Here is a 24469-nt window from a genome sequence, read left to right as displayed (position 1 = left end):
TATATATATAATTAAATTTTTAAGAAAAAATTATGACACAAAACTAAAGCCTAAGGAAATCCTATCTGTGACCTTAATGACTTCTGTAATTTGAAGAAAGATGGCCACAATTGCGTTTCTCTAACCAATCTGATTTCTGCCAAAGCTTTGACTATTATTGTCCACTTCTGATAGAACGAGTTTAAAAGTATGATATGAACTTTCCTGCCTTATTCATCTCGGTGGTGTGTGGCCTGAGAACCACGGTGCTAGAAAGGATGGTCACCTGGCCGGGCACACAACTGATAGTGACCTGTAAAAGCGCAGCATCTGGGACCCTCTGTTCTTCTTCCTCCCTACTCACCCACACCCTTCCCAGGACACCAAGTCCAGCCTCCTCTGGAAGCCTCCCCTGACCAGCCCAGGTAGACACTCTGTTTACACTGACAGCCACTGCCTCACATGTGGGTGCTGTGTCATCACCCTAGCTGCTCCTCACTCCCATTCATTCGTGTTTAATTTGTCCCTGCGTGCCCTGGGACTGGCACAAGTGGGCCTCAGTGAACACTGAATGAGTGAATGAGTCAAAAAGTCCTCAAGGATGTTGTATATTTCTTTTGCTCTCTCTGGGGGATGCAGCCCTGAGCTGGGCAGGTCTGACCCTCTGACATCCCACAGAATCTGTTTCTACCTCTAGCAAGCTCTTCTCACATGGCTACTTGTCCTGGAGAGGGTGGATAAACATCTGCTTCTTCAGGAGAACCCGTGTTCCTTGGCCAAAAAGACTGTGTCTAAGTAATAATTTACTTTTCTCTCCATAACACACCACTCAGATAGTAGGTGGTCCAATCATTTTAAGTGAACAGGGTATAGCAACAGAGGTATCTTGGTTCTCCGACTGCAGTGAGGTTAACTTGACACTCACGGGAAGCAGAGGGCACAGTTCTGGTTCTACGTGCAGAGGCAGTGGGAGGCGGCTGGTATTGAGTGTAAGGTGCCAAAAAGGACCTTCTCTTCAGTAGTATTTCCCCATTTTCCTTCTCCCAAAGCCTTCCTCACTTCCTGTATTCATAGAAGTTCCTTGTTAATACAGATAATGATGATGGATGATGATCATGACGGTGATGATGGTGATGACAATGATGACGGTGATGGTGGTAGTGATAGTGATGATGATGATGGTGATGGTAACAGTGATGGTGGTGATGATGATGCTGATGGTGGTGATGGTGGTAGTGATAGTGATGATGATGGTGATGGTGGTGAAGACAATGATGGTGGTGATGATCATGATGCTGATGGTGGTGGTGATAGTGATGATGTTGATGATGATGATGGTGATGATGAAGAGGATGATGATGATGATGATGGTGATGATGATGATGATGGTGATGGTGATGGTGACGATGATGATGATGGTGATGAAGAAGAGGATGATGATGGTGATGATGATGACGACAGTGATGGTGGTGATGATGTTGATGATGATGATGGTGATGATGAAGAGGATGATGATGGTGGTGATGGTAATGACGATGATGATGGTGATGGTGATGATGAAGAGGATGATGGCTAAAACCTGTTGAGTACTTACTATGAACACAAAGTGTGATTTTGCATCTGCCAACTTCCTTATCCACCCAGCAGCCCCAGGAAGTAAGGGCTTGTTAAAGGATGAATTGTACCCCCCCTCCAAAAGGTATATTGATGCTCTAACCTCCAGTACCTGTGAATGTGACCTTGTTTGGAAACAGGGTCTTTGCAGATGTAACCAGTTAAAGATGAGGTCACTGGGTGGCCCTAATCCAACATGACTGGCATCCTTATAAGAAGAGGAGAGAGACACACAAAGACAGCCACATGACCACAGAGGAAGAGATTGAAATGGAGCTATCACAAGCCAAGGAATACCCAAGGGCCCCCAGAAGCTGGAAGAGGCAAGGAAGGATCCTCCCTTGGAAGCTCTGAGTGAGCACAGCCCTGCTGACACCTTGATTTCTGACTTTCCGCCTCCAGAACTGTGAGAGAACCAATTTCTGTTGGTTTAAGCCTGTAGTGCTTGGTTACAACAGCCACAGGAAACTAATACGAGGCTGCTATCATCTCAGTCTTTTTTTTTTTTTTTAATTTATTTGTTTATTTTTGGCTGCTTTGGGTCTTCGTTGCTGCACACTGGCTTTCTCTAGTTGTGGCGAGCGGGGACTACTCTTCGTTGCAGTGTGCGGGCTTCTCATTGCGGTGGCTTCCCTTGTTGCAGAGCATGGGCTCTAGGCACGCGGGTTTCAGTAGTTGTGGCACGCAGGCTCAGTAGTTGTGGCTCGTGGGCTCTAGGCGCTCAGGCTTCAGTAGTTGTGGTGCATGGGCTTAGTTGTTCCACGGCATGTGGGATCTTCCCAGACCAGGGATTGAACCCATGTTCCAGGCATTTGTAGGCAGATTCTTAACCACCGTGCCACCAGGGAAGTCCCTCATCTCAGTCTTATTGATGAAGAAACTTAGGCTCAGAGAGGTTATGCAAGTTGCCCAAGGTCACGGAGCTCATAGGTTAAAGCATATATGCAGAAATACACTGAGAAGGAGCAGGGTGTGCACCTACCACTCCGTGGATTGTCTGTCATACTTTTGGGCTTCCAAATTTTGTCCCAGGTGGGTGGAAACTATTCTGAAATAAATGATGCACTTCCCTGCCTCCCTACCCCAGGAAAATAATTGGGTCTTTTTTCAAATGAGTAAAATTCTCTGTGAACGTATATGCACTGGTTTGGTAATAGAAAGTGCAGTCTGGAGGCTGCTGTTAAATCATTTCTGTTTCTCTCTGTGGTGTCAGACTGACACCCATCATGTCTCACAGTGTCTGCCACTAACAGGCTTTTTGATGATTCACTCAGGTCTATGACAAACCAAAAGCCAGCTCGCAGGGATTTTGGGTAATTATGTGTTTAAAAAATTCATTCTAGTAAGAAAAACGATAACAGCTAAGACTTACATGACATTGACTATTGCACTTTACATTCATTAACTCATTTGATCCAAACACCAACCCTAGTGGACAGGTGCCATTGTCATCAGCAATATCATCATCACCTGCATCCTCACCATCCTCACCATCATCACCATCACCACCATCATCATCATCAGTATCATCACCATCATCACCACCACCATCATCATCATCACCATCATCATCACCTGCATCCTCACCATCATCACCATCACCATCAATATCACCAACATCATCACCAACATCATCACCTACACCACCATCATCATCTGCATCCTCACCGTCATCACCACTTTCATCACCACCACCATCATCATCACCTGCATCCTCACCATCATCACCAACATCATCAATATCACCAACATCATCACCAACATCATCACCTACACCATCATCATCACCTGCATCCTCACCATCATCACCACTTTCATCACCACCACCACCATCATCATCAATATCATCACCATCATCATCATCATCACCTGCATCCTCACCATCATCACCATCACCATCAATATCACCAACATCATCACCTACACCATCATCATCACCTGCATCCTCACCATCATCACCACTTTCATCACTACCACCACCATCATCATCATCATCATCACCATCATCATCATCATCACCTGCATCCTCACCATCATCACCATCACCACCACTATTAGCATCAATATCATCACCCCCACCATCACCACCATCATCATCATCATTGTTGTCAGCACCCCCATATTACTTATGAGTAATCCAAGGTCCAGAGAGGTGGCGTGATTTGTTCAGAGAGGCAGTTATGGGCTGAATTGTGCCCCCCCCTCATTCTTATGTTGAAGTCCTAACTCCAAGTGCTTCAGAATGTAACTGTCTATGGAGATGAGGTCTTTAAGGAGGTAATTAAGGTTAAACAAAGTCATTGGGGTGGGCCTTAATCCAACCTGACTGGTGTCCTTATAAGAAAAGGAAATTTGGGCCTGCAAAGAAAGACCAAGAATGTATGTGTGCAGAGTGAAGACCATGTGGGGACACAGGGAGAAGACAGCCATCTTCTTGCCAAGGAGATAGGTCTCCAGAGAAATCAACCCTGTTGACCCCTTGATTATGGCCATCCAGCCTCCAGAACTGTGGGATAATAAATGTCTGTCATTTAAGCCACCCAGTCTGTAGTATTTTGTTATGGCAGTCTCAGGAAACAAATACAAGGAGCCAGCCAGCCAGGGGCAAAAAACAAAATGATACCTGGGAAGGGTAACAGAGAAGCCGCTTTCACTCCTGAACTGTAGTGTAGAAAGAAAGGGCTTCCACAACAGAGGAGCCGGCCAACCACGCATGTGGCCTGGGAGGGAAGGAACAATCTGGCCAACTGGCCGAGGCCCAGGGAGATAACGCAGCACCCACCTCAAGTGCTCACTCAGCCCCCTCCCTGCCAGGCTCCCCTGTCATCCGCGGGCACTGCCTCAGTAACCTCTGAAGACTGCATGGTAAATAGCCTTGCTCAGGGCTTGACGTCACTGACCTAAAGGTTCTGGAAGTGATTTGTCCACATCCAAACAGCCATAGCAGCGGGGCTGGGATCCAGACCCAGAGGCCTCTAAGTCTCCCGACCCAATGAAATGAGCAAGGGCAGGCCGCACAGCAACAACCCAGCAGATCTACTGGGAGGTCAGAGTAAGGGGCTCGTGCACTGAGAGAAGAGGGCAGGAGTCGCTACCACCCAGCTCTGTGCTGTCTCCTCACCCCTGCAGGGCCCCAAGGCCCCAGCTAGAGTTGTCCCCCGGTTCCTAGCTCCCTGTGCACTTCCCAGCATGAGTGTCAGTGACTCGGGGAGTGATGGGGGGATGGTGCCCGCCTTCCACCAGACACCCCACAGAGGGGGCCGAGTCCCCGGGAGGATTCCAAGGGGAGCCTTCCCAGACCCAGTGTTGACGCAGGCCGTCTGCTTTCAGAAGGAGCTCTTGGCCGTGAATAATTCAACCAAAATTCCAGGTAAAGACAGGCTTTTGTTGACTCTTCCTTACCCTGGTGCTAATCTGTCTTTAGGCATATTAAAGATAAAACACGGACACCCTCAGGAACTTGGAGGGTTCGTGAAGTTCTGCCCCCACCCTCCGAGGGGCTGGCAGGCTGTGGGATTCCGGGAGATATCTTCCATCCGTCTGAGATCTCGCCTGGAGAAGGCGAGGTGGGGAAAGAAGAGCTCATCGTTTGTCAGGAACGTGGATGTAACCAAGATAACAGCTGGGAAGACCTCGCAATCACAGTGAGAAAAGGGGAGTTCGTGGGGTCAGTTCCCATGACATCTGGAAGGTTGTTTGTTCTTTTTTCCAACGAAATGTACTGACAGAATGAGCCTGGGTTTCATCTTAGGCACAAACTTTCAGAAAGTGTCTAGACTCAGGAAGTGTAGCTAAATTAATGGATGTTCTAGAGAAGTAGAGGGCGCTGGTGGGAGAAGCCCTGGGCCTCGGGTGGTGGGGGGATCTTCACGCCGGGTGGGCAGCGCTTGCGGTGCCCTGAGCCCACCTCCATCCGCAGGTGCCTCTGGGAGGCCTGGTGGGGTCAGGTCCCCTCTGGCTTGCACCAGGACACAGAGGATGCGGAGGATGTGCAGGATGCGTGAGGTCGGAGCTTGGAGGCCATCTGGGTGGGGCCGGGACCTGAGGGAGCCACAGGTTCAAAAGCTGGTTTGTCCTTGGAACTGGCAGGACAGCAGCATCTCAGGGACTCAGGGTCAGGGAGGTGGCTCTGCAGGGGTCCCAGACAGGCCCAGGGTCTGCAGACATGGGTCAGGGGTGGGGAGAGGAAGAGCGGTGCAAAGGGGTGTCCCAGGTGCAGTCACTGAGGCATGATGGAATGCCCCATGTTTGCAGGACCAAGCTCTGGAGAGGCCAGAGCTAAGGGAGGTGGGCCTGGGTGGGCAGGGGCAGGGTTATGTGGGGCGGGGCCTGTAGGAGTGGGCGGGGCTTTGTGGGCGGGGCCTGGAGGGGCAGGGTCTTCATGGGGCAGGGCCATGGAGGGGCAGATTCTGCAGGGGCACGGTTGTGGGGGCGGGGCCTGGTGGGCAGGGCCTGAAGGGGGCGGGGTCTGCAGGGCAGGCCCAGAAACAGGTGGTGCAGGATCTTCCGGTCACGCTGGGGGTCGCTGAAGGGAGTTAAGCACGGACGTGACGTAATAAAATGTGTACTTTTGAAAGCTCCCTACGGCTTCAGCGTAAAGGATGATGGGAGGGGATGGGGGATCTAGGAGATTATGACAAGTGAACGCATTTGGAACCTTTGGAGACACAGAGTCCCCAGTGCTTGGGCAGGGGAAGGCTGAATCCAGAAGGCCGCAGAGTGAACCTTAAGCCCTGGACGGATGGGCAATTCCCTGAGCTGGGAGCCCTGGGGAGGGGTGGGTGAGCAGAAAAAAATCCATCCAGCGTGGACAGGTCACCTCCAAGGTTTCTGCAGATCCCCAGGCAGACGTGACTGGCTGGTGGGTACATGGCTTCCAGGCGTCAGCAGTTGGCAGAGAAAGTCGTTGGCAGGAGGCAGTTCAGGTGGGAGGAGAAGGCGTGTGGGTTGAAATCTGTGTGGCAGGCGTCTCTTGGTTCTGTGACGCTTCTAAGAACAGCGGGCAGGTAGAGGCAGAGCTCGAATTCTCTGCTGCTGGCGTCAGCCTTCTTAGACGCACTAGGAAGGGTGGAGGGTGAGGAGGGAGGGTCGCCGGGAGGTGCAAAAGCCCTGTAGAGAAGCCAGGAGACACCAGGCGAGGCTGCAGGAAGCCCAAGGCCATCAGGACCCCAAAAGGCATTAATTCTCCTGCAGAAATAAGTGACAGCCCTTCATGTTTTTCCGTTCTCTGTAGAAACTTGGGAGTGTGTCTGCACACCCCACACGCGCACATCCTCTGCCTGTCTGAAGATGACGAGGGAAAAAAATCTAGAGACTGTCATACAGAGTGAAGTAAGTCAGAAAGAGAAAAACAAATATCGTATATTAACGCATATATGTGGAACCTAGAAAAATGGTACAGATGAACTGGTTTGCAGGGCAGAAACAGAGACACAGATGGAGAAAACAAACGTATGGACACCAAGGGGGGAAAGTGGTGTGGGGGTGGTGTGATGAGTTGGGAGATTGGTATTGACATACATACACTAATATGTATAAAATGGGTAACTAATAAGATCCTGCTCTATAAAAAAGTAAAATAAAATTCAAAAAAAATCATGCAAATGGAAAGAAAAGCGACAGTTTTGTGTCTCTCTTGCTTCAAGAGAAGTGATGGAGGAGCCCTTGCTCAGTGGCCCAGCACTCCCCCATTCCACGCACAGCATGTCCAGACACCACCCCTGGTGCCACGGGAGGTCCTCTGGTTCCATTTGCTTTTATGTGTGAAGCCTTTTCTTTGCAGTTTAGCAGACGCCTGGACCCAGAGCAGGGAGTGGGATAGGACCCCCAATAGGAGGTAATCCTGCAGCCTGCCTGGGTGCCCACAATTCCAGGCCTGTCCTGTGAGTTAAGGGGCCAGGTCTCCCTGCTGCCTTTGGAGGGGGTGACATTTTCAGCCTTAAAGATCATAATGTTGCTGCAAAATGTGGCAGAAAATAAAAAGCCCAAACCTGGGTTTGTTTGTCCTATTAGTGGGACAGTTAGTGGGAGAGCAGGGCCTGGGGACTAGGTCAGAGGCTGGGCCTGGGGGTGGTGCCTGGAGCCCAGGCCAAAGTCAGCACCTGGAGAGCAGCCCTAATGGGGCAGCCTCGAACGAGGGGCCTCGCCTCCACTGTGATTCCCTCCCGCTCCATTGGCTCCTTTCCCAGAAAGTGAAAGGTCAGCTGCCCTCCTACCATGCTCCAGACGATGGGTCAGCCAGCTTCTACCTGGACAGAGACCTCACCTCCCAAAGCAGTTGTTCATTTTCGATAGTTCTTAGAGTTAGAAAATTCATCCTCTGATGAGCTGAAGAGAGGACGAAAGTTGTTAGTCATCAGTATCAATTCTGAGGCGTGTGGTGTAATCCCCCTCCTGCACTGCCTGGTTGTGGGGTAGTTATGCCCACTTGATAGATGAGAAGACTGAGGCTGAGAGATAACAGTGGCACCTGACCTTGTCCCCAGCACCGAGCAGGAGGCTTCCGGCACATCATCGCCTTTAAAACTCACAGCTCAGTGTCACCATCCCCATTTTACAGATGAGGAAGTTGAGCCTTGAGGGGTAACCCAGGTGCACAGCCCCCTCGGCACGCAGGTTCGATTCCGACTCAGATCGGCAAGCTCTGGGGATGCCTTATGGGCAGTCTAGACATTCCCAGCCGAAGGGTTAGCCCCGCCCCGCTTCCAACTGGTCAAGCGTAGGGGTGGCCAGCATGTTCGTCCGCCTCTGCTCTTTGCTGGGCTAATGTCCTGGGACCACTCCCCTCCCGTTTCAGTGGCAGGATCTGGGGCTCAAGGGCTCTGAGGGAGAGGGGGTGGGGGAGAAAGAGAGAGACAGTGATGGGGGAGGAAGGAGGACAGTGATGCCTGAGTTACCTGAGCCTCACCAGGATCCTTCCAGAAGCTGGGAGGCAGCTCACGCGTGCAGAACTGAGAGGCAGTACTGATGTAGAGATGCCTTCTTCTTCAACGCACCATTTCTCTAACCAGCACCCCCTTCTTAGACTCCTCGGAGCTGCCTGGAGAGACCCAGGCAGTCAGACGGCAGCTCCACCCACAGAAGACAGAACCGAGTTAAAGAGCCAAACTCTGCCGTCGGAGTGAAGTTTACTGTCATTAAGCGTTATCTCAAGTATACCTGAAAGATGTGTACGTATGTGAGTGTATATATATATATATATATATATATATATATATATATGAATATATAATTGAGGGCCCACTTTGCAAAATACTGAGGAGAGAGAAATAGACATAAATAAAGACATATATAGGTATAGATACAGAAATAGACATTGTAGACACAGATACTGATATGGACATAGACACACACACCCTCTCTGTAGCCCACTCACCCCACAGCCCCCTGACGTGGCAGACAGAGCCACTTGGTGGTGAGAGACAAGGACCCCAGCAGCCTGGAGCCCCTCCAAGGTCCTGACCCACCCCCCAGCCACAGCATCTCTCTCCCAGCTGCGTCTCGCTCCATCTTGTAGACAGGGAGAGAAAGTGCAGCCTGTTCTGAGACGGCTCTGGGCAGAAACCCAGTTCCCCAGCTTGTTCCCCAGAAGTTCCTTGTCAGCCACAAGTGAGGAAAACCCCCTGCAGACCTCGGCTCCCACGGCTCCCACGGCTCACCACGGAGGCGGTGGGGCCCCAGGAGCTGCCCAGGTCTGGACATAGCTGAGGTGCCCTTGGTCTGCTCTGCTCCCTCTGGGGTACCCCAGCCCCAGGATCCAGACACAACACTTTTAGATGAAATGAGCATGTAAATACGTGACTCTGAGTAAAGCAGATCACCCTCCATAGGTGGGTGGGCCTAACCCAATCAGTTGAAGGCCTTAAAAGAAAACAACTGAAGTTCCCCCACCATGGAAGGACTTCATATTTCAGGCTCAAGACTGCAGCATCAACTCTTCCCTGGGTCCCCGGCCTGCTGGACTGCCCTTGGAAGCCCTCACACTCATGTGAGCCAATTCCTTAAAATAAATCTCTCTCTGTCTCGCTCTCTCTGTCTCTGTCTCCCTCTATCTCTTCTCTCTATATAGATATAGGTATATAGATATACACATACACATACATATACATACACATGGATACATACACATGCATATACATATGCGCATACACATATACACATGCGCATGCATATATATACATACACATACGTATACATATACACCTACATATATACACATACATATATACATACATATACACATGCATATATATAAACAAACACATACACATATATGCACATACATATACACATACACATATACCTATACACATACACATACTTATACATACACATACATATACACATACATATATACATATACGCATACACATATACACACATGCATCTATATACTATACATATACATATATACACATACACACATACATAATATATATATATACACATGCATTACACATACATATACACATACACATGCATATACACATGCACATATATATATACACATACACACATATATATACATATACCTCCCATTGGTTCTTTTTCCCTGGAGATCACTCACTGCACAGGGGCCTTCTTCTCCAGGATGAGAAATGGGGACACGGATTCACTCTCGGGTTATCAGGACGCCCCCTGCCCCAAGTCCCCTACCTGTCCCCATCAGAGGCTTCACATGGACCCAGCTGGCACCAGCAAGGCCACCCTGGCCCCTATGGTCACTGCCCCAAAGAACTTAAACCCAGCTGGACCCCAGGCCACGGTGCCCATCCACACCCTGCACCCCCCACCCATGCCCAGTAGTGAAGCCCAGACTGCTATATACAGTGCCCACTGCCCCGCAAGGGCCCTGGCTGTGCCACCCCAGAGCCTTCTCTGAGGTCAACCCCAAACCCTGCCCTGCCCCGTGGGCGAGTGCACCTCTTCCCCCAGGGAAACCAAATCCCCACCATCCTGCCTTTGAGAAGCCCCAGGTCAGTCCGGCACTCACAACCCATCTTTTGCCACTGTTATTGCCATCGTCGTTACTGCTGTTGCTGCCACCATCTAAGTTAAAATGCTTATTACTAGACCCCGCCCCACTCCTGGGGGACACCCTTCCACCTGGGCGAGGCATTGAGGGTCCCAATGCGGGGGCTGTGAGATGACATGGGAGAGACACAAGAATGGCAAGCGGCTTCTCTGGTTACGAGCAAAGGTAGTGGTCCTGCTGAAAGCAACTTTCATGTCCCTGTCTGATCCCCAGGTCTCCGTGCTGGCTCCCCACCCTCGTGCTGGCTTTGCCAAGGCAGGAGCTGAAGGTGACGGTCACTGAATGACATGGAGACGGTTCCCTGGAGCTCGGGAAGGGAGCCCTGTGCATGAACTGAGTGACCCTGTGGCTTCTCCACGGGGGCCTCTGGGGGCTCGGCTCAGGTCCCAGAGGAAGGAGCAGCGGCTCTCTGTGCCGGAGCTCGGACACCCCAGGAGCAGAGAGCACTGTGCCAGGGGGCAGGACAGCGCGGCATCGGAGGCAAAGACCCCAGGTGCACAGGGTTGCTGGGAGGCAGGTCCAGAGCCCGCCCTGCGGGTGTAACATCCCCAAAACCGTCTCCGGGGAGGCAGCAGTTTGCGCTGCTTTTGAAAGACAGTCCTCTGTCTCTTAGACTTACCTGTGGCTCCTGCAGCTCCGAGGAGAGCAGGTAAGAGCCAGATGGCACTCTTGGAGGGGGTCATCGAGAGGATGTGACCGCCAGTGGACCCAAGAACCAGATGCAGCCTTGGGAGAGTCAAGCGTTGAGGCCATCCGGATGGTGGACGAGACTGAACCCCGTTAAGGCCTCTCTATAAACTTTTATGATTCGGGCAGGTGGGCAGGCACAGGGATCCACTCAGACGAGCGTCGGCAGTAAGATTCCCGCTCACTAACCTGCCTCCTGCCCATCTGCAGTGCCGGCCTCGCTCTCGGTCTCTCCCTGCCCTCCAGGTACAGGGCTGGTTTTCAAACCAACAGGCACAGAAGGAGTCAGAAGGCCGGACTCTCTGCCTACTTCTTGGTTGTGTGGGGAGATTCCGGAATCCCTGCTGCCTTGGCACAGACCTAGCTGCACACCTGGGGAGGGGTGGTGGGTCTCCTGTTTTCCTAGTCACCACTGATGTGCGGTCCAGACCCTACATCCTCCTTGGGGCAGGGCAGAGCAGAGCCCCAAGGCTCCAAGACAGGGAGGAGGGCTGGAGGACACGAGACAGGACGGAGCGCCCTCTGCAGCCTGGAGAAGAGGCCAGCTCTCCTCCCCCGCCCCTGTCTTGCAGGACGGACCAGCGGCCTGCCCTTCTACTCCTTCCTGTACAACCCCCGACCCCCAGGAAGACAGGTGGGCTGCTTATAATCAGACCAGTGAATAAGCGATATAAAGACAAGATGGCTTTCAAACAAACAAAAATGAAACCTTCCAGAGCTCACCTTCACGGTCTGACACCAAACTGCAGATGAAAACACTTGAAATGGTTTATACACACCCTCCAACAACAGGCCAGAGGTGCACTTCCTGTGCCAGGCGCTGCGGGGAGAGGAGGAGGAGAGGGGAAGGGCCTCGGGTCACATCCCTGTCGGAAAAGAGGTGGATGGATGTCGGGGTCCCTGCCACTGTCTCTCGGGGCTCCCCAGTCAGGAAAGAAGTAGACGCCGCAGCCCAGGTCGTCAGCTGCTATTTTCTGGAGGGGTTCGTATGACTGTAAGAAGCATGCCTCTCGTGTAAGATGCACCATCAATACCTTCACAATTAAGTTGAAAATTCCTACCCCTGTCATGGTGGTGAAGATGAGCTGGACCAGGAATAAGCCACTTAAGAAGAGGCCCCACAGAGCCCCACTTCCCAAGGCTCTCCTTTCTCCCCACTCGGAGGAGATGGGAGCGGACGCTGTCACTGGGCATCCTTGTTGGACGGGTGTCACTGTGGGCCCTGGCAATCCTCCCGGCTCTCACCTCTCTCATCCAAGGTGTCCCAGCTCCGGGGAGAAAAAGAGAGAAGAGGCCTCTCCTGCACCAGTGAGCCTCTAAGAAATAGGCCATGATGCAGGTTGAATTGTGTCCCCCCAAAATATATACTGAAGTCTTAACCCAGTCCCCAGACTGGGACCTTATTTGGAAATAGGGTCATTACAGAGGTAATCAAATTAAAATGGGGTCTTTAAGATGGGCCTTAACCCAATACGCCTGGTGTCAGCCAGGGATGCTCATTGTGACTGACTTCCCTCCGTTCACTGCAGATGCCAAGGAACACCGTTGCCCGTTCTGTCCTCCAACATGGCTACCTGAGCAGGCTTTCAGTGCCCAGGTCTTCCCCAGGTGCTGGTTGTGCCGGGTCCCTGGCAGTAGCCCCCGGGCTGCTGGGATGTGACAGTGACACCCCAAAACTTGTTTGCAGGGTCTTTGCTGAGAGCAACGGCCCTGGCAAAGCACCTGGGCATCTTCCATCATCACATGGCCTTCCCTTCTCCTCCGACCTCCCTTTACACCTTCCCAGGAGCCCCGTGATGACATAGGCCACCCTGACACTCCAGGACCATCTTCCATCTCAGGGTCCAGCCACACAGTCCCTTTGCCATATAAGGGCACATACTCACAGGTTCCCAGGACTAGGGTGGGGACATCTTTGGGGCCATTGTTCTGCCAAGCACAGGACCAAAAGAGGTCACCTCGGGGGAAGGCGGCGGTCAGAGAAGAGAGCTGAGGCCTGGGTGGCACAGGTGAGCCGGGGGGAGGGGCCTGCAGAGGAGACAGGGGGTGAGGGAGGGGCTGCCTCGGGAGGGCCGTGTCCCGGGGGCCGCCTGGGGTGCTTCAGAAACAGGGGTCAGCACAGCATCAGCTGAGATGCAGACGTGTCCAGGGTGCCTGGCAGCCTGGTGACAACCTACAAGAAGGTCCCGGGGGAGGGCGAGGAACCGGCAGCAGGTCAGGCGACTCCTCAGAGAAGCATCGCTGTGGGGTGCCAGGAGACGGGCAGAAGTGGGAGGGGCCTTTGCTTTCATTGGACACTCCTGTCAACTGTCCCAATGCCGAAGACCACCCTCTGGCCTCTGGGCTTCTGGCGAGGACCCCAGCAGCCCGCAGCCAGAGTCTACAAAGCTGAGCTGCCTCTCAGGGAGATGGAGGAGCCGTTGGCAGACCTGGGACCACAGTGACATCAGGCCTGGTCGGAGTCGGGGAGCCGTTCCCCAGCCCTTCGCCCGCTCAGAGGCGAGGATGCAGGTGGCCACCTCAAGCGGACCTCTTGCCGTGGGTGCTCGAAACCCCTGGGTTCTGTCTGGGTGCTGCTGTGGTCTTTGCAGCCCAGGGGAGGCTCCCATTGCTGCTCTGGTTCCCAAACCTCAGCTCCCCCAGAAGCAGCCCCGGAGTCACCGAGACCCTGGGCTTCTGAATTAACAGAGACCCTCCCCCGAAAAGCCCACCCGATTCCGCTCATTGCCCCACATGCCCAAGATGCGCTCACGCTGCCCTCACCGTGCAGGTTCAGGGGACCTGCAGGAGATTCTTTTCAGCAAATGCTAGAGAAACTGTTCGATATATGAGGAATGAAATAAGGCCACAGGTTGATGGAATATAAATATTCTAAATATAAATACATGTGTCCCGTAAAATAGGTGCCATACGACAATCACGGGCACCCAGAGTGATTTCGTGTCATCTTAGGCCTAAGTTTGTGGATTTAAAGATTGAGTTTGATTGCGTGTCAAGTTTAACCTGTGGCTAAAGTTCAGACATTCTCGTCGAATGAAAAACTGGGCGACCAGACAACAGACGGGGACCCCCGTGTTTGCCCCATGGCTTTTCCCAAATGACAGTGGCTGAACTTGAGGCCACGTCTGCTGGGAGGCATGACATCAGTAATGACAGAAAACCCATCAGGTGAGATTTTCCTTCTTAAAACTAAGATAAAATGGTTTCATTCAGTGTTTTCCTCTTAAACGAGAAGGTGTGGTCTGTTTGTTTATTTTTCTTTTGTGCCGAAGCTGGGAAGGTAAGATCCTGATACATTTGATACAGAAGGAAACGCTGGCCCCTGACCTCGGACCCTGGGGCCACCGGCCGTCTGGTCCCACCTCCTCTGGTCACCCAGAACGGCTTCTGCCCAGGGCTCCTTGGTCAGCATTCCTGGGGACGTGGCACCTTTTCTGTCCTGGGCATTCCGCCAGCCTGTCAGGTGCTCCAACCTCTCTCCGAGACCCCACGAGCATCTGTGGGTGGCCAAGGTTGGGAGTGGAGGTGGGAACCACGCCAACACGCCAGCCAGAGCCACAGTGGGAATCTCTGGGGGGACGTCAGGTTACACCGATGTTGACGCTGAGAGGCCAAAAGAAACAGCCAAGAAACAGCAAAACCACACCAAAAAGGGTGCAGGCAGTGGGCGGTGACTTCCCTTCCTTCTGGATCATTCCCGGTGATTCCTCTGCAGCCCGGTCCCCAAGCCTGCCTCCCCAGCCCCAGGGAGGGTCCTCCATCCTACCTTCTACTGACATCTCCCTGGGGGCAGAGTGTGCAAGACGCCTGCCCCCCTTTCCAGAAGGGCCTGGTGGGGAGGGACAGTTCTCTCTGGCCCCCGTAGGGAGGGTTCTGGGACGGCTCTCAGGATGGGAGAAAAGGGACAGCCTGTCAGAATGGAGCCCCCCCGCACTGCCGTGGTGACAGCAGGGGTCAGGGCAGGGACGCTGGAGCCCCTCTGCCCCTGCTCCGTGTGTCCCTTACTCTCGGTCCCACTCAGGCAAATCTCAGCCTCCTTCCCTGTGCAGGACACCGGGCCCGTCCAGGCCTCCCTCGCCACCCGTCCCCCAGCATGGGGTCAAGCCCGTGGAATCTGGAAGAGGGGCTTGTCACCAGGCACCCATGCCGGGGTCTCTTGACTTGAAGGAGGAATCACACCACGTAGCAAGATCCGTCCTGAAAAATGTCACAGGTGATAAGACAGGAAGTGTCTGGAGGGAGCTGAGCGCAGCCCTGGACACCAAGGTCCTCTGGTGAAAACCCGGAGAACTGTGTGTGAGGGGCCCAGGCAGAGGCACCTACGCTCCCATCTGGTGGCCCAGACTGAGAAATGAAGCCGCATCCCCATGCTGCCTCCCCAGCTTCCCCCCGCCCGGCCCCCAGCAGGGAAGAGGGGGACTAACACTTACCAGTCACTCGCGTGAACTAGGCGTCCCCAGACATTTTGTCACCGAATCCTCCACACAGCGGCCAGGCCTCGGGCATCTCCTGGCGTGTTCCCGGCACCCTGGAGAAGAGCTGCTGTGCCCATTTTCTGATGCGCTCGGAGAAGCCACCTGCCTTGCCAAGGAGGCCCTGCCCCGCCCGCTTGCCCTGGGTCTCGGCCCCGCCCCCGGCTCGCCAGCCGACCCGTGGGCGCCCCCCTGCCCCCCGGCACAGCCAACCTGCAGCCGGGACAGCACGTGCCAGGGATGTCCCAGACTGTGAGCAAAAATCCCCCCAAACTGGCTGTGAGGCTGCCAAGGAGACATGAATGTGGGGCAAGACGGCCCGGGCCGTGGGTCAAGGCCTTTATGCTGGAAATTATAGAGGAAACTTCAGGCAACAGGGGTTTTAAAGGAAGGAATCCGGGCCCTAAAGAGTTAAGGAGTTCACGGTACAGGTGTCTTCTGGGTGATGAAGAAGCTTTGAGCGGGAGAGAGCTGGTGGTTGCATAACATCACACCCTGGATTGTGTGTTACACGAATTTCGCCTCCATGAGAAAAAGTGAAGCCCTCCCCCTGCCGCTCCCCCCAGTGGCCCCCCCCCAACCCCCCGCACCCTGCCCTCTAGGGAACAGACCTCCTCAGAGGGGCCCCAATGTCTGCAGAGCACCAGACGCCTGCTTGGTCCAAACCCCTGTGACCGCCCCGTTGGGGGGCCAGCCAGCCTCCTGGCTGCTTCTGCTCAGCTGGTCCCTAAGCCCCCCTTGCCTGGTGCCTGCATGGGAGCCTCTAGGGATTTTGGAAGAAAAGGAAAGGGATCAGAGAGCATTCACTCCCTGGTCAGAGCCTGAGGCTGGAGGACCAAGGTGAGAACTGCTTACTAGCCACCACCCCTGGCCCTAAGACAGAGCTCTCCGGGGGAAGTCACAGAGCATCTCCAAAGCCTCCCAAGGACATCAACACTGCCCATCGGGCAGAGGAGCTGACTTCTCTCGAAAGGACAGTTGGAGCCAGGGCCCGGGTGTGGGGGGAACAGTCTGCTGAAAAGAGCAGCGTTTCACTAGCATCACAGGATCCCAGCAGGGCCCTGAGGGCAGGGGCAGAGGGTGGGTTTGGAGCTCCTCTGACCTGTGGGGTCTCCCCAGGGCGGGAGACTTCTCCTCCTCTCTGCAGGCTCGGCTCGGCTTTTCCTCTGCTCTCAGGCCACTGCTGCAGGTAGGGCGTTCACCTCTTTCCCTGGGAAGTATAATTATCATTTAAAATAAAAAAGGAAATTTAAAATAAAATGCCTGTTATTATGCCCTCTCAAACTTTATGGGCTGACAATTAGGCAGAAGCACATCTGTGGTCACATACCTTCCCTAAGCCCTACAGGTCTCCGAATTAAGGTCTGTTGGATCAGCCTTTTGTGAAATACTTAATACTTCCGTGTTTGTGCAAGCTTTCACCCACACCCTGGCCTTTCCTCTGGCTCAGGTCTATGTGTGGCTTTCTGGGTAAATACACACATCACACACACAGACACACATACATCCCACACAGAGACATGCATCTCACACACGCACAAACACACAGGCACAACACACACACGACTATACCCCCATCACACACGCACGCACACACACACACACACACACACACACACGCATGTTCTGATCCCTCCTAAGGCCACCTCCTGTCACTGCCACGCTGTAATATTTCATGAAAAGCAAACAAATTGCATCTCCTTGATTACATTTCCTGATTTCTTAGAAAGTAAAATTGTAGTAATTGGTTTACATTAAGCATCATGCTATTTGAGAGAGGGAAATTAAATAGAATACCGTTAGTTTTGATTCATAGGCAAACATAGTTTAATGAGAGCAGCCACAGACATTTGGAAACGCTTCTAAACAACATCTTTGCAGGCAAATTGCAGTTTACATCACTGGTTACAGTGAAAAGCTGTTTCGAGGATGGGCCTGGGAGGCTCTTGGTCCTGGGATCTTGGGACCCTCCTGGTCGCCCTATGAGGCCTCGGTCTGTTATGAGGCCAGACTTCCTCGTACCCTATGGGAGCACAATAGAGGTGTAGGTTCTGGAAGTCTGCTCAGCAAAGACCACCACCTCGCTCCTGACCAGACTGTCCTGGGATGTGGGCTGTGCACGGCACTGAGTGCGATGGGCTCGGCCTTAAAAGTCACCCAGCCATCTGCCACCATTGCCAGATCCCAGACTCAGGAGAGCCCTCTGCCAAGGGCCTTGTCCCTGGGGCAAAACTCAGTTTGGATCTTCATCTGGCTGCACCCCTCACGGCTGTCCATCATTTGCACCCTGCGCCATGCTGCTCCTTGAGGGCTGGATCTCACATTTCCTCATCTGCATATGCCAGCCACCTCCTCTCAACTCTGTGTTCTGTGCAAATCTGGAGCCTGGTGTGACTGAAGGAGACACACATCCCACTACACCTGCTACTGGGAGAAGTGCTTATAGGATAACAGATACCATGTCCCCAGGCTCCATCAGCACCAGACCACCGTGGGTCACAAGACCAATAGCTCTGGCAACACTGGGTGAAGGGGAAGGACGGGGTGGGGGGGCAACAGGACTAGGTGATGCTCTTCCCCTGCATCCCAGAGCAGAGTTGTCACTCCCAGGCCTCACCCTGAACACACAGGCAAACACACACCCAGTTAGGTAGAGCTCAGTCCCTGTAACCTCAGCCCGAGCTCCTTGCATGCGTTATTGACCTGACTCTCCCCAACCTGGGGCACTATGCAGAACAGATCCTGGCTTCTTTCCTGCCAAAGGGAGATAATAGGTCTTGGTCCTGCCTCTTTCTAGCTAAGTGACCTCAGGCGAGTCCCCAGTCCTCCTTAGAAGACATGGGGTCGAATCAGATTCCCGATTCACTGCTCCTTCTCCTGGGGCAATCTCTGTCTTTTTAAGTTCAAGCCACATCAATAAACTTCGTACCAGGGACAGTGCTGAGTAGCCTTTGTGGGGGAGAGGTTGGTGTAGTTAAGAGAGAAGAAAAAGAAAAGCTGATGGTGGCAGCCTTTGCATGTGTGAGAAACCAGCAAGAAAGAGGAGCCATTTTTAAGAAGTTTTTTGCTCTGCTATCCTTTGAAATACTTAGGTAATCACTTTGCATGCTCAGATTGGTATTTCTTTGAATGCAAAGGTGGCTTTAAGGTGCGACTGGTCTGGCTCAGCTTATGCGGGTTACATCAGATCAAAGTATCCACAAATACTGGTACCCCCTTCCCCTGGTCCCAGTGCTCCATCCATTCAGGGTACAACAGTGTCACCGAAGCAAACTTGGGTCCACTCACCTGCACGCAGCAAAGCCAACCTACTGACACTGAGTTGTGGTGAGGGAAAGTACAGTGTTTATTGCAAGGCACCCAATGTGGGTCCCAGCAAGGAGAATGGGCAGCTCATGCACAAAAGACCTAAACTCCCTAATGGCTTTCAGGGAAGGGTTTTTAAAGGCAACACTAGAGCGAGGGTCATGAGGTGCCTGATAAGCTCGTGGATATTGTTCCAACTGGTCAGTGGTGAGGTAATTGGGAGTCAACATCACCCACCTTCTGGTTCCATCTGGTCTGGGGTCTATGTGCTGGTGGGCAGCATGCAGTTAACTTCCTCCACCTAGTGGGGCGGTGGGGTTCCAATATCTGCACAACAGCTCAAAGTCATGGCTCAGAATATTATCTTTTGCCCTTGAGGAGGAACTAAAGGTCCTTGACTTTGTTTTATGGTTTAACTATTATTATTTTGTCTTGCTTGACTGCTTTCCTTCATCTCTGCATTTTCTCACTTCTCTCATTAAATTTGCTCTTTGGAACTCAGGGAAGGCCTAGGAGGATAAAGTTTTCTACAAACAAGAGGAAGGCGGAGGACATGGGAAGGAGCATAATGTGACGTCAAGGGCTAAAGGCACCCCATCTTCTCCTGGCTCATTCTCCCCTTCCTTCCTCTGCCTCTCTAGTACCTTCTCACCCAAAGTTCTAATTATCTCTTTGTATCTCCTGTGACACAAGAGCTTTAGAAACCCCAAACCACCTCTTCCTCTCTCCTCCACCTTGGGTCCGACAGTCGGAACAGAAGCCTTTGGAATGATAAATCTTCTTTATTAAAGATCCTTTGTTTAAGAGCATTGGTCCCGCCTTCTGTGTCAGGATGCTGCAGACACACACAGAGGAGAAGGGGGCAGACTCACGTCACAGAGCGAAATGTCTTAAAACGGGTATTCATTTTTTAAAAATGTTAACTGAATGAAAGATATTCTCCACTTTTGTTTCATTCTTCAAGTTGTTTTCCCCCAGTAAAAGTGAGTTTCTGTTTAAACCTTGGGACATAGTCCCAGAAGTGAAACCCTGGTGACCCCTTCATCCTCTCACTCAACAGCATTCATCCAACACCTGGGACAGGTATTGGGTGTCAGGTGCTGGGCTGGGCACCGGAACCCAGGGTGGCCCTTGCCCTTCCAGGAAGCTGAGTTTACGCCACACTCCAGGGGACCGGGGTCCAGGGGGACCAAAGTCCAGGGGAGGACCCAGAGGAAGCCGGTATGACCCAAGCTGAGACAGTTGTCCCACATGGGGCTGCCCTTCTGGTCATGACAGAAACAAATGCCCCAAAACAAAACTCTAAAGGGAAACTTGCAGAATCCAGGGCTCATACGTTTCCCATGGAATATATAATCTCTGCTGTAAATAAATTTATATTTTAAAAAATATGAAAGATCATGTTAGCAATAAAAATTTGGACTCCAAATTCCTCGGAGGAACAGGCTTGGAGTTTCAATTTTCCAGTTAGCCCCACCCCAGTCTACCTGGGCTGAGTTCCACTTCCTCCTGTGGCCAATTAGGCCACCTGTCCCAGGGGTCCTTCTCTGGGCAAAGGTCAAAGCCCCAATCACCCAGCCAGCTGGGCTTGAGACCTCACACCCTTCCCTGCACAAACATTACAGCCAAAGACTCTGGCGTTCGGCTCTCTTTCCAGACTCACAACTCTGCGGAAGACACCTACAACTCACACGCTTACTGTCCCATGTTATTTTCTGGCCCAAGGCCTTCCTTTTTATTCTGGTGAACCCCTCTGTATATTTTATCAACTGTTCACATTTCATCTGATGCTCATTTATGTTTTAGAAGGAGGAGCTCCACGTTACCTCAGGGCACCGTTTCCCTGGAACCAGGCATTTTGTTTGTAGAATTCCAAATGTATTCACACAGCTGATGTATTTTTCCAATTATATAAAATAATGTGCTCTCATAATGTTTGGGGAATGGAAAACCCTAAAATGAAGAACAGAGGAGTCATTGGAAAGAAAGCTTTAGAAACTGAAAGCATGGCTGCTACTGGTAACACTGTTTCATTTGTAATGATGACAATTAAGGAAATGGCAACAATGGGTCAGAAGCCACTAAAGACACAGTGTGACCCTCCGCTGCCCTACCTAATAGTCTCCAGGTCCCAGGCATGGTAATGAGCAGATCCGCAGCTGATTACATCTGCCAAGGGAGAGAGAAAGACGAGAGCAGCAAAATCCTGAACCAGACCCCACCCTGGCCATGAACTGTCCAACGACTTTAAACCCGGACCAAGCAGAAAAGAAAATTTCACAGGTCAAAAAATATCTCCGCAAGCTTCAGCCAAATGGTAACTTCAAATCACACCTTCCTAGTGCTCTTGGGAAAAGATCTATAAATGTTAGGGTGAGATTTCTTACCTGGAGGACGTCTCCCGTCCTCAAAGACTGCTCCTTCCACGTGAGCAGACCAGAAGCTTTGATGAAGTGTCATTCTGAGTCGCAAAATTATTAGCAAGATGGTCAGCTTCCATTGAAAGAGGAGCTTTTATTTAATTTATCTTGTAATGAAAGCTTGTAACAGTACTGTATATAAACACAAACAGCACAATCTTATAAAAATTTCATCTTTATCTATTTTGGGGAGAAATAGCCCTGTCTGTCTAATTGAAGCATCTGTCATTCTGACATTAAATAGTGCATCCTTGGTCCTTTTATTATATTGTGGTACATTTCTCACACGCTGTTAAATTGAAATAACTCTGCTCACTTGGAGATAAAGAGAGATAATTGGTATTTTATAATGAAGGGGAAGGAGGTTCATCTTGAATCAGAGCTGAGAATTGCTGTATCTTTTTCCAGGGGTTTGCTGCCCTAAAGGAAGTTTCAGCTCGTCACATCTCTCAAGGCTCCAATAAGAGAAGAATCAAATGAGAAACATGTAGACAAGCACTAGAAATGCAGCTGCCAGCAGTCAGTCTTGTGTGTGTCCTGGGAGCTGCTTTATGAGCAGCTCAGATGGGAGGGGCCTTGGCCTAGCCTCCCACACCGCTTCCATGTTGAAAACTGAATCCCACTGACTATCTTTTAATAGCCAAATATCTCTCCCCAGAGCATCCCAGTCTTTGTTTACTAATCTAGGAACATGTTTCAAAATACTTGACCCCATTCACTCTCTATTTTGCAGTTGGCTACCTGAATAAACAGTTTCCATAAAATCATAGACTTTCAGTGGTTGAAATGACTGAGTCACTTACTTGAAGCATCTAACTGGGGCTAGAGTCCCCCCGTGCAGCCGTCCTACAGAGCCATCCTCTTTCCAGAACTCAGATCTTTCCAGGGTTAAGAGCTTGACTGAGATTTACTGACGTTGTATCCTGACTCCTCTTTGTGATGCTGGGCAGGTTCCTCTCTGTGCTTCAGCTTCCTTGTCTGTGAAATAGGAATGATAATAGCACCTAATAATAGCGCTAATATTTCTTTCATTATTTACTCAGGCATCCATTCTTTCTTTAATTTATGATAGTAATAGTTGATTAAACCTCTCTGTGCCTACTACCAAGCCAGGTGATACATCATGAAAATCATAATAATAGTGGTGGTGATGATGATGGTGGTGATAATTATGATGATGATGGTGGTGGTGGTGGTGCTGGTGATGGTGATAATGATGGTGATGATGGTGATGATGATGGTGATGATGGTGATGATAATGATGATGGTGATGATGGTGATGATAATGATGATGGTGATGATGGTGATGATGGTGATGGTGATGGTGATGATGGTGATGATGGTGATGATGGTGATGATGATGGTGATGATGGTGATAATGATGGTGATGATGATGCTGATGGTGGTGGCGGTGATGATGATGATGATGGTGATGGTGATGGTAGTGGTGATTACAACAAACCAACGTTCACTGAGCACTTGCTAAGTGCCCACACTGTTGTAAGAGCTTTCATACATTCATTCATTTTCATCCCCACAACAATCTTGTGAGGTAGGGATAATTACTACAAATGAGAAAACTGGAGTTTGCATTTGTTCATAACTAGCCCGAGTCCACCCACCTGGCTGGTGGCCTGACTGTATTCAGACTTACGCAATGCTCCATTGATCAGCTTTGCACAAATTCAGCAATCACACCATCTGGCCCCCTCTCCCCTGAGTGCCTGAGGGCAGCAGCCTGAGAGCTGATTGGGAGCCTCCTCTTGGCATCTCAAGGAGAGGAGACCAGATCCAAGGACAGCCTGACTGCCAATGCTCTCACGCAGCACACTGAGGTACTAAACAGAACGGCAAAGCCAATGGCCATTTCCCAATCCGTGCTCTGCAGGAAAAGGTTTATTCTGAGAAGGAAATGCTCATGTAAAAGATGAGCTATGTTATATCGTTGATACCACATTCTGAGTGGATGATGCCTCCTCTCGTGTACCCACAGATATTTGAGCAAAGAAATGGGCTGACCCGTCACCTGTTTGTGGAGTGAGAAGCATCAAGTCACCAGTGGGTCCTTCTGCTGAGATGTTCTGCTGTGTTGTTCCCAGCACTTCTGTCCAAACCCACTCACTGGCCAGTCAGTGGGTGGAAGTTGCAAGTCCAGAACACTCAGTTTAAGTCTTTAACTTATAGTTTCAAGTGCTGAAATTATACCAACATTTCTCCTAGTCTACTCTCTGTTATGTAACAACCACCTTTATATTCTCTAAAAGGAACCGAATGTAAATTTCCCTGAACTATGAACCGTGAAAACAACATCACTGAGTCTTGGGTCTAACGGAGAATGAAAGACGGATTTGGCTGGTTTGTCCAGTAACCTGTGGTTAGCAGGGGTTTCATAAGATAAGTCACTCCACTGAGTTTTTCAGAATAATCACATTAAGTGTATGACCCTGGAGGTGAGGGTCATAGGCGCTGGAGGTGAAGACTCTGTGAAATAGACTAACGATCACAGCTCCCACCCAGCTCCTTCCAGCAGATGGAAGCCGGGCTCAGATGATAAGCCAGGAGGTCTCAACCCCCAGAAGGCAGGATTCCACTTAAGAACTAGGTCTGCACTGTAACTTCGGAAGGTCAGGAGCCAGTGAGGGAAGTGTTCCCACCCCCGTCCCTGAAAACTTCAGATGTACACGCGCTTGCACACGTACAAATATGTGAGCACACGTGCATGACCACCTTCACAGCCATGTGCACACATGGGCCCTCATGTGCATATGCACACATGCACACACACTTATTCTCACACATGCATGCACACGTTCATGGCCGTCTTGCTGTGTTTGTCTGCACCATCCTTTGGCAGCAGGAGGCTGGGTTTGCCTCATTAGGGAGCTCTGCCAGCAGTTTTATTCTCCCTTGAAGGCCTCGGGAGTCAGATCAAGTGGGAAGAACAATCTGGAAAGGCG

At 51.3% G+C, this 24469-nt stretch overlaps 1 protein-coding gene and 2 long non-coding RNA genes across 7 annotated transcripts; all 3 read right to left on the bottom strand.

Annotated features, from left to right (window-relative positions):
- Positions 1 to 828: 828 nt before the first annotated feature.
- On the bottom strand, positions 829 to 3294 carry LOC132347459 (uncharacterized). Its single transcript, XM_059893968.1, has 3 exons — positions 3236 to 3294; positions 1706 to 1769; positions 829 to 1558 (listed from the first exon to the last, which is right to left on the bottom strand). The coding sequence occupies exons 1-3, from the start codon at positions 3292 to 3294 to the stop codon at positions 1064 to 1066; spliced, it is 618 nt and encodes a 205-aa protein (XP_059749951.1). The 3' UTR covers positions 829 to 1063.
- Positions 3295 to 4957: 1663 nt separating this feature from the next.
- On the bottom strand, positions 4958 to 12166 carry LOC132353748 (uncharacterized). Of its 3 annotated transcripts, XR_009499103.1 has the most exons (5): positions 12038 to 12166; positions 8490 to 8632; positions 7809 to 7920; positions 6413 to 6702; positions 4958 to 5634 (listed from the first exon to the last, which is right to left on the bottom strand). It is a non-coding gene; the product is annotated as an uncharacterized LOC132353748 (long non-coding RNA). The 3 variants fall into 3 exon arrangements; XR_009499090.1 differs by lacking the exon at positions 12038 to 12166 and having other exon boundaries at positions 8490 to 8714; XR_009499098.1 differs by lacking the exons at positions 7809 to 7920; positions 8490 to 8632; positions 12038 to 12166 and having other exon boundaries at positions 6413 to 7545.
- Positions 12167 to 13138: 972 nt separating this feature from the next.
- On the bottom strand, positions 13139 to 23690 carry LOC132353647 (uncharacterized). 3 transcript variants are annotated; one of them, XR_009499067.1, is made up of 10 exons: positions 23539 to 23690; positions 22316 to 22490; positions 21480 to 21644; positions 21207 to 21261; positions 20919 to 21045; positions 19808 to 19927; positions 19330 to 19419; positions 16889 to 16996; positions 15745 to 15842; positions 14551 to 15511 (listed from the first exon to the last, which is right to left on the bottom strand). It is a non-coding gene; the product is annotated as an uncharacterized LOC132353647 (long non-coding RNA). The 3 variants fall into 3 exon arrangements; XR_009499076.1 differs by lacking the exons at positions 14551 to 15511; positions 19330 to 19419 and adding an exon at positions 13139 to 13342; XR_009499061.1 differs by lacking the exon at positions 19330 to 19419.
- Between the last annotated feature and the right edge of the window lie 779 nt (positions 23691 to 24469).

Source organism: Balaenoptera ricei, chromosome 1 (assembly GCF_028023285.1).
Source record: "Balaenoptera ricei isolate mBalRic1 chromosome 1, mBalRic1.hap2, whole genome shotgun sequence".
NCBI lineage: Eukaryota > Metazoa > Chordata > Mammalia > Artiodactyla > Balaenopteridae > Balaenoptera > Balaenoptera ricei.
This window is presented reverse-complemented; position numbering and strand designations above follow the sequence as displayed.

Coding starts and splice junctions, on each gene's coding strand:
- LOC132347459 (XM_059893968.1), bottom strand. CDS start 3,294: ATGATGGTGGTGGTGATGAAAGTGGTGATGACGGTGAGGATGCAGATG. Junction 1,770..3,235: donor ATGCAGATGATGATGGTGGT/GTAGGTGATGAT, acceptor AGGGCCACCCAG/TGACCTCATCTTTAACTGGT. Junction 1,559..1,705: donor AAACAAGGTCACATTCACAG/GTACTGGAGGTT, acceptor AGTACTCAACAG/GTTTTAGCCATCATCCTCTT.